This window comes from Apodemus sylvaticus, chromosome 8 (assembly GCF_947179515.1).
Source record: "Apodemus sylvaticus chromosome 8, mApoSyl1.1, whole genome shotgun sequence".
NCBI classification, from domain to species: Eukaryota; Metazoa; Chordata; class Mammalia; order Rodentia; family Muridae; genus Apodemus; species Apodemus sylvaticus.
The window spans coordinates 63,048,143-63,063,421 of NC_067479.1; the positions used below are offsets into that span (position 1 = coordinate 63,048,143).

At 44.7% G+C, this 15,279-nt stretch overlaps 1 protein-coding gene across 4 annotated transcripts in view; it reads left to right on the forward strand.

Moving 5' to 3' along the window:
• The window catches only part of Msra (methionine sulfoxide reductase A), a 317,918-nt gene that overhangs the window by 125,905 nt on the left and 176,734 nt on the right, over positions 1–15,279 (forward strand). For 3 of the 4 annotated variants that reach the window (XM_052191213.1, XM_052191214.1, XM_052191210.1), the window contains exon 2: positions 3,811–3,879. The exons of the other annotated variant lie outside the window; for it this stretch is intronic. In XM_052191213.1, the coding sequence (XP_052047173.1) occupies positions 3,811–3,879 (69 nt within the window). The remainder of the gene's footprint in view (positions 1–3,810; positions 3,880–15,279) is intronic. 4 annotated transcript variants of the gene reach the window in all.

The following is a 15,279-nucleotide window of genomic DNA, read 5'->3' on the forward strand; positions in this document are numbered from 1 at the left end:
TGGAGCCATCCCTTACAGATGCTTGAAGGACAGCAAAAGCATTGACTCTAGCCTCAGAGTAATGGGGAGCCAGCAAAGATGGGAGAAATGTAATTAATCTTGACTGTCAACTTGATTGCATTGAGACTTTTCTAGAAGGTTCATAAAGCATGCGTCTGGGCATGTCCATGAGGGTGATTGCATGAGCAAAAGGGGTGGGGAACCCCATGAGCAAGTGTGAGTGGCGCCGCCATGTAGCTTGGGGGCCCTGGTGGAATAAAGGAGGAGAAGGGAAAGAGCCCACAAACACGGGTCCTCTCTGCTGCCTGGCGGGCGCTCTGTTCCACCTTGCCTCCCCACTCTGGCAGACCTAGCCTCTGAGACTGAGCCAAGTGAACAGTTCCTCCCTGAAACTGATTGCTCAGATGTCCTTGTGTCAACAGCAGTTTTAATGGATACAGGTAGATACTTAGGAGTTTATGTCATGTAATTTAGATTTTTTTTTCATGTTGAAAGAGAACTGTGGTTACATTGGGAAGAATGAATGGGCCAGGGATACAGAAAGGAAGTCATTAGAGGTCAGACAGGGAGGTCAAAGGTACTGAGACAAGGCCAATTTGAACGTTAAAGGGAGGGGTGGGTAATTCGGAGGGCTTAGGAGGTGAAATGAACTAGACTTGGGGACACCTTAGCATATGTGTGGATAGTATAGGAGTGAGGAGAAGCAAGCCCAAGAGGCAGCAAGATGGTGGCCTGTTCCTAAGGCAGTCAGGTCTGGAACTATCTCCTATGCTACTATGATGCCACAGGAGACACACCTTCTCTTGTGAGCTTCCCCTGGCTTATAGACCTTCGCCTGCCCAGGAAACCAATTGCTAAGGGAAAAATGTACAGAGAAGTCTATGGTTTTGTGGGTTTCTAAAATCTGAAGTATTTTCATCCTAGAAAATAAGAACCTAACAGTGACAAAGGCAGAAAAGAAACATCTCGCATGTTCACGGTTTTCATTTTCAGTGTCTGTTGCCCCTTTAGTCCACAGGAAAGGTGTAATAAAACTGTTTCCTCTTGCCAGGAAAGCACCTGTTCCTTCATATTTCTTCATTGCTCTAAGTGGTGCTCAAATACATTGCTGTCACATGTGTTGAGCCCAGGTAGAGAGGGCATCAACAAGTTAGACATCATCCAAGTCTAACTTGGTGACTCAATGGACCTACTCACAGGAGCATAGATAAACTAACCCCCCTACAGTCCCAACAACAGTATTGAGATCTCATGAAAAGGTGCCTCCCGAGAGTCCCTTGGGGAACCTTTAGGCAATGGCACTACTAGAATCCCTCCACTGTTTCCCTCTGACATAACCTAGGGAGGGGGGAGGATCTCATGAAGATCTCCTGACAGCTCCTAAGCCTCCCCAATCCCTCCATGAAGGAAGGGTAATAAGCCTGACCTCTTAATGGTAGTGTGCTGTTGATCACAGCTGCTTTGGCTCAAGATGCCAATGGTCATGTCCAGTCCAAAGGGAACAGCTACATTTGATAAAGTCTTGAATGTAATTTATTTTTTTATTTTATTCGATATTTTTTTTATTTACATTTCAAATGATTTCCCCTTTTCTGGTCCCCCACTTCCCAAAAGTCACATAAGCCCCCTTCCCTCCCCCTGTTCTCCCACCCGCCCCTTCCCACTTCCCTGTTCTGGTTTTGCCTTATACCTCTACACTGAGTCTTTCCAGAACCAGGTGCCACTCCTCCATTCTTCTTGTACCTCATTTGATGTGTGGATTATGTTTTGGGTATTCAAGTTTTCCAGGCTAATATTCACTTATTAATAAGTGCATACCATGACTGATCTTTTGAGACTGGGTTACCTCACTTAGGATGATGTTCTCCAGCTCCATCCATTTGCCTAAGAATTTCATGAATTCATTGTTTCTAATGGCTGAATAGTACTCCATTGTGTATATATACCACATTTTTTGCATCCATTCTTCTGTTGAGGGAGACCTGGGTTCTATGAATGTAATTTCTAAATAGTTCGTGAAATCTCTTTTTGACAAGTAGAACTTTACATTCTGCTAAGTATATCTTCTTTTTCCCCACCTCCATTTTCTCTTGAGTTAAACTCTTATAAGTAGGGTTAGTGGGTTAAAGAAAGGAGTTTTGGACTCTTGGGATAGGTAAAAGTGACATTCCAAAGTCACTGATTAAGGTTAAGGAATAGGCCAGGTCTACCCATAGGGCAAAGGCTTGGCCTCTGAGATTTTACTGGGATGCAGCAACCAGGGAGCTTACCCATCTGAGTGAGCATGGCAGGGTCACCTTGGACCTTCCCTCATGACTCTGATGATTGTGTCCAATAGTGCTTGAAGGCCACAGGAAGATGCTGAGCCTGCCAGCTGTCTGTCTCCACCCTGGGCTGGCCTTTTCCCTTCTCTCTGATTTTTGTTACTTGCAAACCAATGGAAACCCTTGAGATGAACTGATGGAATCCTATAAAATAAAATGAGCCTCACAAACTCACAGGGTCTACATCACCTGGGCAATGCTGCAGAGGGTACCGAGGCATGGCCTCCTGTGACATGGTCCCATCACAATCTAGAGCCATACTTCATCATACCTGGACCAGATGGTTCTGTGGCTCAGATCCTCTGACACTCACCTGGATTGTTCTTATCCTTTGCCAGGGTTTAGTAGACCTGGTGTGGCCCTTAAGTCACAAAGATGCTGAATGTCATGACTTGGCTGTTCCTCCTATATATTTTCCAGTAAATACTTGCACTTGAATGTCGCCAGGGACATTATCAAATGTGTTCAGATGAAGCATTTTCTAGATTTCTCTCTTTGGGGGTCTTGAGAACAATCGTATGCTGGAAGCCCTAACCTGAAGGCTCATTCCATCTCTACCAGCCCTTGCTTTACACTGGTGATGAGACTTTGGGACTGAGGGACTGTTGAGAAGCCCTGAATATCTATGGGATCCTCAAGGTAGTTGTGATAGTACTTGAATTTCTGTGGGATGCCATAGCCTGTGGCTACACTTCTTAAATACCAACTTCACCAATATGTGATTGTTAGGCATCATCAGAAGGAGTACTCTTACTCAACCTGGATTGCAGGGTTTCTCTTGTTCTCTGGGTGTGGTCAACCTCTCACCAAGGGTCCAGCATTTTTTAGTTGTCCAGCTGTCTAAGAACTTGGACCCCAACACATTCATTTATAAAATGACATTTCCTATCATTGAGGTTGAAACTCATGTAAAGGGCTAGAGAGATGGCTCAGTCAGTAAAGTGCTGAACATGGGGCCCTGAGTTTGTTTCCTAAAACCCATGTAAAAAGCTGGTTGTCATGGCACATGCTTCTAATCTCTGTGCTAGGGAGGCAGAGATGGGTACAATCTCTTAGGCTCCTTGACCAGCCAGCGTGGTGAGCTGTAGGCCAATGAGAGAGCCTGCCTCAAACAATCAAACAAACAACAATAGCAAAACCTCAAAAAACAAAAGTGGAAGGACATACAAGGCTAACTTCTGGCCAAAAAACAAAAGGAAAACCTGAGGAAGGACATACAAGGCTAACTTCTGGCCTCTGCATGTACATGCATACATGTATATGTCTACTTCTTCAAACCCACATGTGCCCATGCACAGGTATACACAGCACACATATACACCCTAATTTAGAAAAACCAAGTACCTGAAACTCTCTTAAGAGGGTAAGCTTTGGTGTGTTTCTAACTCCTGAAGAGAAGCAGGCTTGCTGGCACATTTAATGACATGTGTTAGGATGCATGTCAAACTTTACACTTAAACTCACATCTCTTTCTTTCTTTTTCCAGCCAAACACCATGTCAGTGGCAACAGAACGGTTGAACCTTTCCCAGAGGGAACACAGATGGCTGTATTTGGTAAGATATCAACTCAGAAAGAAAACCCAAATACTGTGCAAAGCTTCCTGCCAACTTTCTTAGCTGTAGTACGTGTCCTCGGGGCTTCAAAATCTGGGCTCTTCTAGATATTTACAAGTCGTTACAGCCAAGAAAACTCTTGAGTTCTTAGTAATTTCTGGACCCAGGAATACTTACTTTGTAGAATCCAGTATGTTTCCTTGTCTAACTTTGACAGCCCAGATATCACACTGTAAGTTTGCTATTTCTTTTGTCCACACTCAGTATTTTAGGGTTTGAGGTTTCTTTCTTTTTCACATAGATGTATAACTTTGTCAAGTTGTTTGGAGTTATTACTAACCTCATCCCCACCACACGCGCGCGCGCGCGCACACACACACACACACACACACACACACATACACACGCACACATACACATGCGCACACACATACACATACACACACACACACACACACATACACACACACACTCCTAATTGGACAGTTTCTTTATTCTCCATGAATTGAGCACATCCATTCATTGGTAGAAAACATTAATTAAAAACACTTCAATCAGAGCTGAGTCCAGTCCTTGCTTATACTTCTAAAAATTATGATTGTGAAGTTGAGCTGAATTTTTGGCTAATTCCAAACCATGTGGTGAAGAAGTCTTCTTTGTCCGCGGTTACCACCTCCATAGTTTCTGTCTCCCACACTGCCTTCCAAATGTCCCTGCTTTTGGCAGCTCTTCACCTGCCCCTCCCTCCTTCCCTCCCTCCCTCTCTCTCTCTCCCTCCCTCCCCCTCCCTTCCTCTCCCCCTGCTTCCTCTCCTTCCTTTCTTCACATTGGCTCCCTTCTTTCCTGCTTTGCTTCTGCTTCTGGCCTTTTCTCTCCAGCAAAGCCCTTAGGCCCTCTTGGACATGACCACCTCTGACCACCAGAATTTTAACTGGAGGCCCAGCTGTCTCTCCCATTTGTTTCTTTCACCTGTGGATAGGCTCCAGGTCTCTGACACTCTAGAAACTTTTATGTCACCTCACTTGACATCTCTTCCAGCAGCCATCCAGAAGGATGCATTCTTCCTTGTAGTCTCTGAGAGGTCACTAGGCTGCTTGTAGGCAATGAAATATACTTGAGTTGGAAAACTGCCTCATATCAACTCAGTCACTAAACAAGTACTTTCAGGATAGAACATTCTCTTAGTCCCAGATGCATAATCAGAACTAAACAAGAAGAGGGACAGTTGGGGCATTATGTAGCAGGTAGTCAGTGTTTCCTCACAGTCAGTCTTGCTCCAAGGACTATTACCATTTAAGGTGTACCCACTGATAGTTAAAAATCACTGTGCTAAGAAATGCAAATGGGTACTTCCCTTTCAGAGATGACTTCATGTAACAATGGACACTCTGTATCTTAGAGTGTAGAATGTTCACTGGGATTTCTGATTTAGTTATATCAACCTTTGTACCTTAGTAATTTCATTACAGCGAAATATTTTTATTGATGTTCAAATCATCCTTGTGATTATTTTGGTTTGTTTTAAGTATCTCAGATTTGACAGTCATGGAATGCTAGAAACTACATTTTGTATTGTTATAGTTTGAGTCTGGAATGTCCCCAGAAGCTCAGCACTGGTGGTTCTGCGGGGAGAGGGGGCATAGTGGAAGGAAGTTAAATCATTGGGAGTGTGCCCTTGAAACTGCTATTGGGATCTCAGCCTGTTCTCCTCCATATCTGCTTACCAGCCACCAAGAGATCATCAGCTCTGCTATACCATGGCCTCCATGCTATTACCACAGGTTTCAGATAGGGGACTGAATCATCATGGACTCAACCCACGAGCAACAAATTATGTTCTCAGGTAGAGCAATGACTAATATATACCTTTATGAGAGTGAGAAGTGACACAGGCCTGTCCTAGCAGGCCTCTGTCCCCTGAAAAGTAGTGAGAACTAACTCATTGACCCCAGAGTTGGAAACATCAGGGTATGTGACTCTGTGTCATATGTAACTCTGTGTCGAGATTCTCTTTCTTTTCTATCCTGTATTGGTTTTTAGAGATTTGCCACAACCTCACCAAAGTTTGATCTATGCTTTAGCTTTCTGTTGTGTGGATCCTGGGGCCTCTCTAGGTCTGGGCTCTTTGTTCTACTTTCTCCCTACTCAAGACCTCAGGCTCACCTGACACAGGGAGCCTGGGAAGTGCACTGCAATTGGCCAACTGGTCAACAGGTGCGGTGTGCAAAAAGATGGCTCTGAGCCAAGTGTGGTAGCAATGCCTAGGATCCCAGTACTTGCGTCAGGGTCAGAGGCAGAAGGGTAGCTATACATCTGAGGGCTCATCTGGAAAACAAACTAGTGAACAAACAAAAGGAGACGGACCAATTGCAAAATTCTTCAAGTTCACAATATCTAAAGGGTAAAATTATACAGAACTCAAAATAGCATATGCCTGACATCTAAAATTCTGTCTTTAGAAGTGCAGCTTGGCTCTCTCTGCTGCTTATATGAAGTTCCCAATTTGGCTAAGTGTATGCAGTCATTGCACAATGGGGTTCCAGAGCTCTGCTCCTTTCCTGTCACTTGTCCACCTGGCAATGGGAGATGAGAGAATGGTTGGTGTGGGGAGGGCTTCTGTCATCCTGGGTCACCTATAGCTGCACTGAAAAGGCCAGGTTGAGACAGCACTTGACTTTGATCCTGCCAGAATTCAAGAAGTTGGTGGGCTAGCTAGGCAGTTGGCTCTGAGAGGTCATGTGACCTACCCAGGGCTGCTGGGCCTTTGGAACTAGGGTTTGAGCCGGAGCCTACTTGGTTTGGAACTGACATCCATCCTTTTTCTGATGTCACCTTTCTCTGCACTGCTTGAAGGAGCCCCACTAGGGCCCAATAGATTTAAAGAAATGCCTTTCAGCCGGATCCACACACAAAAGCATGATTTCCAGCCAAGCCAATTTAGTAAATTGATTTGTAAACTCCCATGTGTTCCCAGAGTGCTCTGAAGGACTCTTGAGATGCAGCTTTTGCTGGGAAAATGGGAAGTCTCCTCCAACTCCCCCCACTCCCTTCGATTTTAGTAGCAAATAATGCAGACAGCACTGGCTGCATCTGCCTGCCTATCAGTAACCCAGAGCAACAGTGGAAGTTTCTACCTGTCCAAACTCCTCCTTCAGCCTTGGAGGTCTCAATACATATGCCAAAATAGTGTCACCAACTGTAACTTCATCTAGAGGCTGTAGAGTCGATCGTGCTGGGTGGAATGCCTATGTGGCAGCTTTATGGTTTAATCCAGTCTGCTGTTGCCTGCTGAGCTGTGGTTAGGCTTTTAGATGTGCTTTGAGGGATCAAGGCAATGCTGGTGTGAGAAGTGTGTTGTGCCCATTGATCTGAGATGGCTCCTTAGACAAAGTCCCTGGCATTTTGGTTTCAAGTTATTTTAAACTCAAGATACTTTTTATTCTGCCTTGTGTAGTCTGTCAGTAAATATTTTTCCCCCAGATCTTCTCCCACCCCCCTTCATGGATTGGGCTGATATTATTTGGGAGAACACAGGCTGTGGTGCCTGGTCATCCTCAGGCTTGCTGCTAATTATCACTTACAGGTTAGAGGACGCTTACATGTTAGAGGATGCTTACACTCTGCAAAAGTGAAAGCGGAACATTTTGCAGTTACTTAATGCCTTTGTCTGTGCTGTCTGAGAGCACCCTGGGGCCACCGTCCCTCTAATCTGTACAGCGTCCTGTGAAGTGGGCAAAGAAACTGAAGCATCTGGAGATGAAAGATTCAGCCAAGCTGGGAGCCTACTTTCTGCCCTATGAGAACATCTTTGGCCAGATCTCCATGCCTGCCTCAGGAAGGTTTTTCTCCACTCCCAATATCTTAATGAAAGTGACAGCTGATGGCTGTGGGCCACTCTGTTCAGTACAGCATTAGGCTATAGCCCCCAGGGTCAGGGGAGTGTTGTCAGCTCAGAACAGCTACTCCTCTTCTGGAAAATTCTCCACAGACAAGAGGTTCTATCAGAGCAAATAAAATAAAAGCTTATTAAATGGAGAAGGACAAGAGATGCTGGTTACAAGCTAGAATCAAAAGAGGAGTTGTTTGACACTCTAGGGGCTAGAGAGATAGCTCAGTGGTTAAGAAGACAGTCCTCTTGCAGAGACCCAAGTATGGTTCCCAGCAGTCATGTCGGGTAGTTCACAAGCACTTGTAATTGCAGCTCCAGGGGCATCTGATGGCCCCTGCTGGTTTCCTCATGTGCCTGAACTCATGTGCACATGTACTCACACACAGGCACATATCCATTCCCATAATTTTTAAAACCTTTAAGACTTTAAATTACAGTCTTTGAGCATCTATTTGCCGTCCAAACTGATACCCCCAAGTCTGAAAGTGTGTCTTTGAAAACAATGTCTGCACTGCGCATGGGTGTACATATGTAATGACAGCATGTATGGGCTTGAGACAGGAGGGTCACAAGTCCCATGCCAACTTGGGCTGTATAGTGAGAGAATGAGACTCCTGTCTCAATTAAGCATTTTTTTTTAAAGAAAAGAACTAGAAATTCTGTTAAAATAGGGTCTAAACTTATAGGGGTTCAGGTAACTGGAATATAACTTTTAAATGCACATTGAGTAGGGTAGACATTGGAATATAATAGCCTAAGGTATACAAAATGAGTTGAAGAAGGTTGCAAGCCAGCGGATGTTATTATGCTGTTACTGTAGCAGGCCCTCTGCTTGTGACACACTTGGAAGACTTCCCTCAGTACTGATCTGCTTCCCCTTCCAGAATGACCTCAGATTAAAAGTCAGTTCCCACTTCTAAAACCTGCTTCGAGGCACTTTGGTGGGAGTTGGGGGAACGGACTACACCTTTTACCTTTATATTGTACTAACACTGTCCAGTGATGTGGGTTAATGAACTCTCCAGCACTGCAGGGATTGAAGTCATATATTGCTAATCCAGGCAGGCAAGCAGGGGTTAAATAGACTTTCAAGATTCCTTTCTTATAGTTAGTGAAAATTTGCTGTGCCCTGAAGGGGCAAACTTATTTGCTATTTTTATCCCTTTATTTTTGTCTGCGTGTGAGGGGTGCATGTGTATATATGTGGGGGCGAGTGTGGAGGTTAGGGGTTTGTGTCAGGTGCGTTCCTGTACTATTTTCAAGTTTATCTTTTGAGACATGGTCTCTCACCGAACCTGAAGCTCACTGATTAGCTAGGCTGACTGTCCAGTGAGCTCTGGGGACCTGCCTATCTCCGCTCACGCCCGTGCTGGGTTTACAGGCATGCTCCACCAAAGCCAGATGTTTGTTTGTTTTCTTTAAATGTGAATGCTGAGGCTCTGAACCCGGATCTTGAGTTTGTTTATTCATGACAGGGGTTCTCTGTGTAGAACTCACTCTCTAGACCAACTTGGCCTCAAAATTAGAGATCCATCTGCCTCTGCCTCTTGAGTGCTGGGATTAAAGGTTTGTGCTGCCACATCTGGCCCTAAACCTATCTTTATGAAGTTGTTCCATATTCGAGACTCTGTTATCTTATTTCAAAGTCCATATCTAGGCTGCTCAGAGGTCGGGTCCTACAAGGGGAACTTTAATGTGGATTGTTAGGAAGGGACAGCAGCTGCTGTCCCCTATTGTCTCTTAGGTTTCTGATGGCCTCACGGTAGCTTTTTGAGACGAGCAGCATCCGAGAAGCTAATGATCTGTGTCTGGTTGTCTTGGGGGCCCTTCGACAAGGAGAACACATGTCAGTATATTCTAAGACATCGGGGGACATGCTGCTGCCCTTGTCACCTGCTGCCCTTGCCACCAGGGCTAGACCTCTGCAGGCCTTTCCCAAAGTAATATACAGAAAAACTGGTCACAGGGTGTGGGGACCAGCAGTTGTCAGAAGCCTGATAATGTGCTCCACTCCTGGGGACACCTTTGTCACCTTGGGAGAATGAGATCAGTGCCTCTATGAGGAACCCATCACCAGAGCAACACTCCCCTCCCCACCTGGAACTGTTACTTTTTTTTTTCTTTAAACAGTCCTGGTTATTTGTTGGCCAGCTGAGAAAACAGACTTAGAAACAGCAGGCAATATGTCAGGCTTCAAAGGAAAATGTATTGGTGTCTCGCTGGCTTGCAGCCAACATTATGTTGGTAAATAATCAAATCCCGGTGCGGCGGGTTTCTCCCTGAACCTTGACTGAAAACTATTGAAGCTGGGTCTGGGAGTAGAAGAGTGGCAGCCACGCATTCCAGGGGAAAGGCTGAAGAGAATGACTGGAAATGTTTGTAATTAAGCAGGCCATCTATGCCCACAAGACTGATGGGACAGCAAGCTAAGAACTGGAGCAAGCTTCCAAGACAGCAAGGAAGCAGCCAACTCTCCTAAGACTGGACAAACACTCCCCTTACCCATCCCTCCAGGTGCCCCCAACGCCAGCAGGAAGCAGCCAGATATCACACCAACCCTATTCCTGCTTTGCCATCTCCTCTTTCTATTTTTTTCTTTTTTTAAAAAATTAAACCCAAATGGGGGAATGTTAGGATTCTGTCTAAGCTCCACCCCACAGTTACCTGGCAACAGTCGGGTAGGCCGGCCCATTATAAAAGGGGCTGCTTGCCCCTCCTCTCCCTCTTGCCTCTCTTATTCTTTTAGCTTCTCTCTTGCCCTCTTGGGCTGGTGCCTTCCCCCTCTACTCCCCCCCCTCCATGTGGTCATGGCTGGCCTCTACTTCTCTGCTCTCTCTCCTTCTCCCTGCCTTTCTCTGCCTCTACTACCAATTTAACTCCCTTTCCCATGCCCTGAATAAACTCTGTTCTATACTATAAAAAAAAAAAAAAAACCAAAAACAAAAAAAAAAAAAATAAAAACCAAATAACACCTCTCTATCCCTAGCTCAGTGGTTCTCAGCCTTCCTAATGCTGTGACCCTTTAATACAGTTCCTCATGTCGTGGTGAGCCCCAACCATAACATTATTTCATTGCTATTTCATAACTGTAGTTTTGCTTTTATGAACTATAACATAAATATTTGATATGCAGGATATCTGATACATGACCCTGTGAAAGAGTTACTTGACTCCTAAGGGGATTGTGACCCACAGGTTAAGAACCACTGCCCCGGGTCATCTGAAGCACCTTCAAGGGCAGTCTTTAGTCATTGTTGACTTTTTTTTTTTTAAGACAGGATCTCATATATTCCAGATTGGCTTTGAACTCACTAAGTGGCTAGGCTCTAAGGATGACCTCAAAGTCATGATCCTTGTATCTCCAGCTTCTTAGTGCTAAGCTTCTAGGCATGTATGACCGAGTCCTCTTTATACTAAAGATGGAGCCCAGGGCTTCCTGCTTGCTAGGCAAAAACTCTCCCATCTACATCCCTAGCTTTGGAGATATATTTAAGGCAAGTTTTTTTTGGGGGGGGCGGTTGTATCTTTTTCTCGTGTTCCATTTTATTCCTGGATGCAGACAGTCCTGATGACAGAGGGATGGGACATGGAGGCTTTTGAACATTAGCTTGTGGTGTGACTGAGGAAGGGTCACCATGTTGTTTTGAGAGAGAAGGAAGCTTGTCTGTAATGGGGAGAAGAGACATGATTCTCGCAGGAATTTCCGTCTTTTCTACTGCAATACAATGTTGTCATCTACAGAGTTTATGTACAAGAACCACACAGACAAGTTGAAAAAAAATCTGAGTAATTTTTAGAATTTTTGAATGTGCTGTTGCTATATCTACCATAGGCCTGTGGGCTTTTGGTGGGACATCCTGGTAGGGTGTGGTTAAGTGGAGTTCAGGTGGTAATTGTCTGTACTTGAAGGATGCTCCTGGGCGGGAGTAAGATGACTTTTACCACAGCAACACTTTATTGGTTTAGGCATCACTTTTATACTAACTCTAGTTATTTGCGGTGTGCAGAACAGCCCAAGGGTGCAAGATGGTAGCACACATCTACTCTCAGCACTAGGCAGGCAGAGGCAGGTTGATCTCTGTCAGTTCAAGGCCAGCCTGGTCTATAGAGAAAATTCCAGGATGGCTAGGGCTATATAGAGAAACCCTGACTGGAGACCCCTTCCCCACAAAAGATCCAAAAGGTAAGCCCTCCCAATAGAACAGCTGGGGAGAGGTCCAGGAAGACTTGGGGACTCTCGGTAGAATTGTGCGACAGAAACCTAGGGTGCTGCTGAATGAGGCTCCTGGCCTTTATGTACAGTTTGTCAGATGGAGGGAGGGGAGGGCAGCCTGGACTGATGGCACACTGTTGTGCGGAATGCCTCGGGGCCAGGGTGGGCATGAGATCCCCACAGCACTGCTCCTTGGCTCACTAGAGGGGCTGCTGGGCCACCCCTCCCTGCCAAGGTCCTGGAGAGTGACCTCAGCTTCCATCAGCTCCATTAGTTCCTGCATCCCTCCTTCATATGCCAGACAAGACCTTTGTCCCCAGGACATTGAGAGCAGTAGCCTGGTGTTCTGAGAACTGACTTCCCATCACCAAGGTCCCAGAACTGAGCTTTCTACAAGGCCCTCCATACTGGCCTGGATTGGTCCAGGCCATACCCCGAAAAGGGCTGCGGGTCTCAGCTCTGCCGCCAGCTGGTTATGAATGTCATCCTCTTCCCTCTATCCTGACCCCGTCCAACAGGCTGGCTCTCTTCATTTTTTTTAAATAGGAAAAGGATAAATTTATTTTATAAATGTGGCAGACATTGCTCAAATTTCCAAGAAAGCGTGCAAACACGGCCCCCCAAGCCAGGCTGGGGAGCGCTTGCAGTTCTACTGTTTCACACTCAGTCGTGTTTCCTTTGTTTCTCTCCACACTCACATTTCACAGAGAGTAAGCAGATGTAGACAACCACAAAACCAGAATTGGCTATTCAGCCTCAGTGAACCAAGCTAGCATTTTATTTTTGAGCACTGACGATCAAACCCAGGGCTTTGTATATGCCTGGAGAGCATGCTACCACAGAGCTGAACCTGAAGCCCCCGGCTGGTACGACTGAAGAAAACCTGAGTACCGTGGGTCAAGTACAGGTAATATAAAAATGACATTCTTTCTCTTGCTCTTATTCTCCTCAGCTATTTAACTTGGACTCGACTGTAAAACACATGAAAATATATACAAGGCACAGTGAAGCAACATACATTTGAAGTCTGCTAGATCAAAGAAAAATAGGGGCTGGCAAGATGGCACAGTGGGTAAAGGTACTTGCTGCTAAACCTGGGGACCAGAGTTCAATCCCTGGGACCCATATGGTTAAAAGAGAACCAGCTCCTTCAAATTGTCCTATGATCTCTACATGTATGTTGTGGCACCTGTGTGCCCGCTTCCCTGTATACATGTACACATAAATTAGTAAAAGTGATAAAATTAAAAAAGAATTATGCAGATTAGAAGTATAAGCCATATTTATAAATTTGTAGTATATTAAACTCAGCATGAAATTAGCTTGGTCTTTACTAACAGCAACATGAAGATCACTTGTATGATATAATTTAGTTGATTGTTAAAATAATGTATAGGAAACTTACTGTTCTAACAGTTTTAAGCATTCAATTTAGTGTTGGTAAATTCATTCATATTGTTACGAGTCTTTAGCATTCTGTAACCACAAGCTGAAGTTCTGTGGCTGTTAAACACCTGTCCCCAACCCACTTTCCATAGCATCTGATGGTTCCTATCCTGCCTTCTGTCATCATCAGTCTGACTGCTCTGGGTGTCTAAATATGGAGTCAAGCAATTTTCATTTGTGACTGGCTTGTTTCACACAACAGAATGTCCCACAATCCAACCACATTCTAGTGTATGTTATATCTCTTCCTGGCTATGCTGAGTAATAGTAATATGCTGAGTATGTATGTATGTATGTATGTATGTATGTATGTATGTATGTGCATAGGTGTGCATGTATATATATATATGTGTATATATATATGTATATATATGATTGTATGTATAGAGTGTGGCATATTTATCCATTCAGCCATCCACAGGCACCTTTTGCTGCTTTCAGCAATGTTGGATGAACACAAGTGTTCTGAGCTCCTTGAGTCCTTGACACTGTTGTCCTGGTGACTCTGCCCAGGACAGAATACTCTGATGGGGGTTCCTCGAAGTTTGGTACGCACTGCCATTCTGTCTTCTGGAGTAGCTGGCCCTTCACAGGCTCCAGTAAAGCACACGTGCTGTTTGCCCACATCTCTGCCAACACTTTCTCCACAACAGCCAAGGTGTCAACCCAAAAGCCTGTCAGTGGGCGAATGGGAAAAGAAAATGCAGCAGGGCTCAGAAGTAACACAGAAGGACGCTACCTCCATCATCCGTGGAACATGGAGGAGTATGAAGGGCACCACACTCAGTTGGTAAATCAGGCACAGAAAGACGAGGCCATCTTCTCACCTGAGGAGTGTAGAAAAGGCGAGCTCACATAGGCAGAGAATGGAATAGTGGGTGCCAGGGCCTGAGGCTTGGATTGCCAAAAAATTGTCAAAGAATTTCAAATTCTTTTTGTCAAAAGATTGTCAAAGAATGTCAAATGTCACTCTGATACAAAAATAGTCACATCTTGACTGTAGTTGATGTGACAGACACCAGAAAATTATTAGAGAGTGGATTTTAGGTGGGCTTACTCAGTCCCTCAAAATGACAAATTCATGGGAAGTTATGTTTATTAGCTTGATTTAAGTACTCCACAGTGGATACATGAGTTAGTACAGTGTGTACTATAATTATATTCAGTTTTATTTGAAAAGATAAATTAATAATAATAGTTTTGAAAAGATTAATAAATGTGGGAGGAGTCTAGAGAGATAGCTCAGTTAGTAAAGTTCTTGCTTTACAAGTATAAGGTCCGAGTTCAATTCCCAGCACTATGGAAAGAACACTGAGGCGGTGACACACACATGGAAGAAGCCCACTTCTCAGGTGGTGGAGGCTGGTGGATCCCTGTGGCTCGAGGTCAGCAAGCCTAAGCTTGGTTGTTGAGCATTAGGCTAATGAGAGACCTTGTCTCAAGATACAAAATACATAGTACTGAAGGAATGACACCCAGTATTGTTCTCATATGTCCACACACATGCACACACATGTGAACACACACACAGATTAAACATACATGGCAATTTGCTAATCCCCAGTAGAGAGCATTTTCAGCCTGCTATTGCTCCACTCAGAGATCAAGGACACAACGTTGTGACATCCTTAGCTGTTTGCTATTCTACATCCTCGCTGCTATACGGCCAGGACCCAGTTTGTTCCAGGATAGGGAGTGTTGGAGCACACTTGATGTACCGTGTTTGTGTCAGAGACAAGGGCGACCTCATTCCCAGAGTCCATGTCAAACAGTGCATGGCAGCTCATCAATGTAAAATATACCACACTGCCCTGTCTCATGTAACACATGCTTCTTTGTGTCATTGTAAATT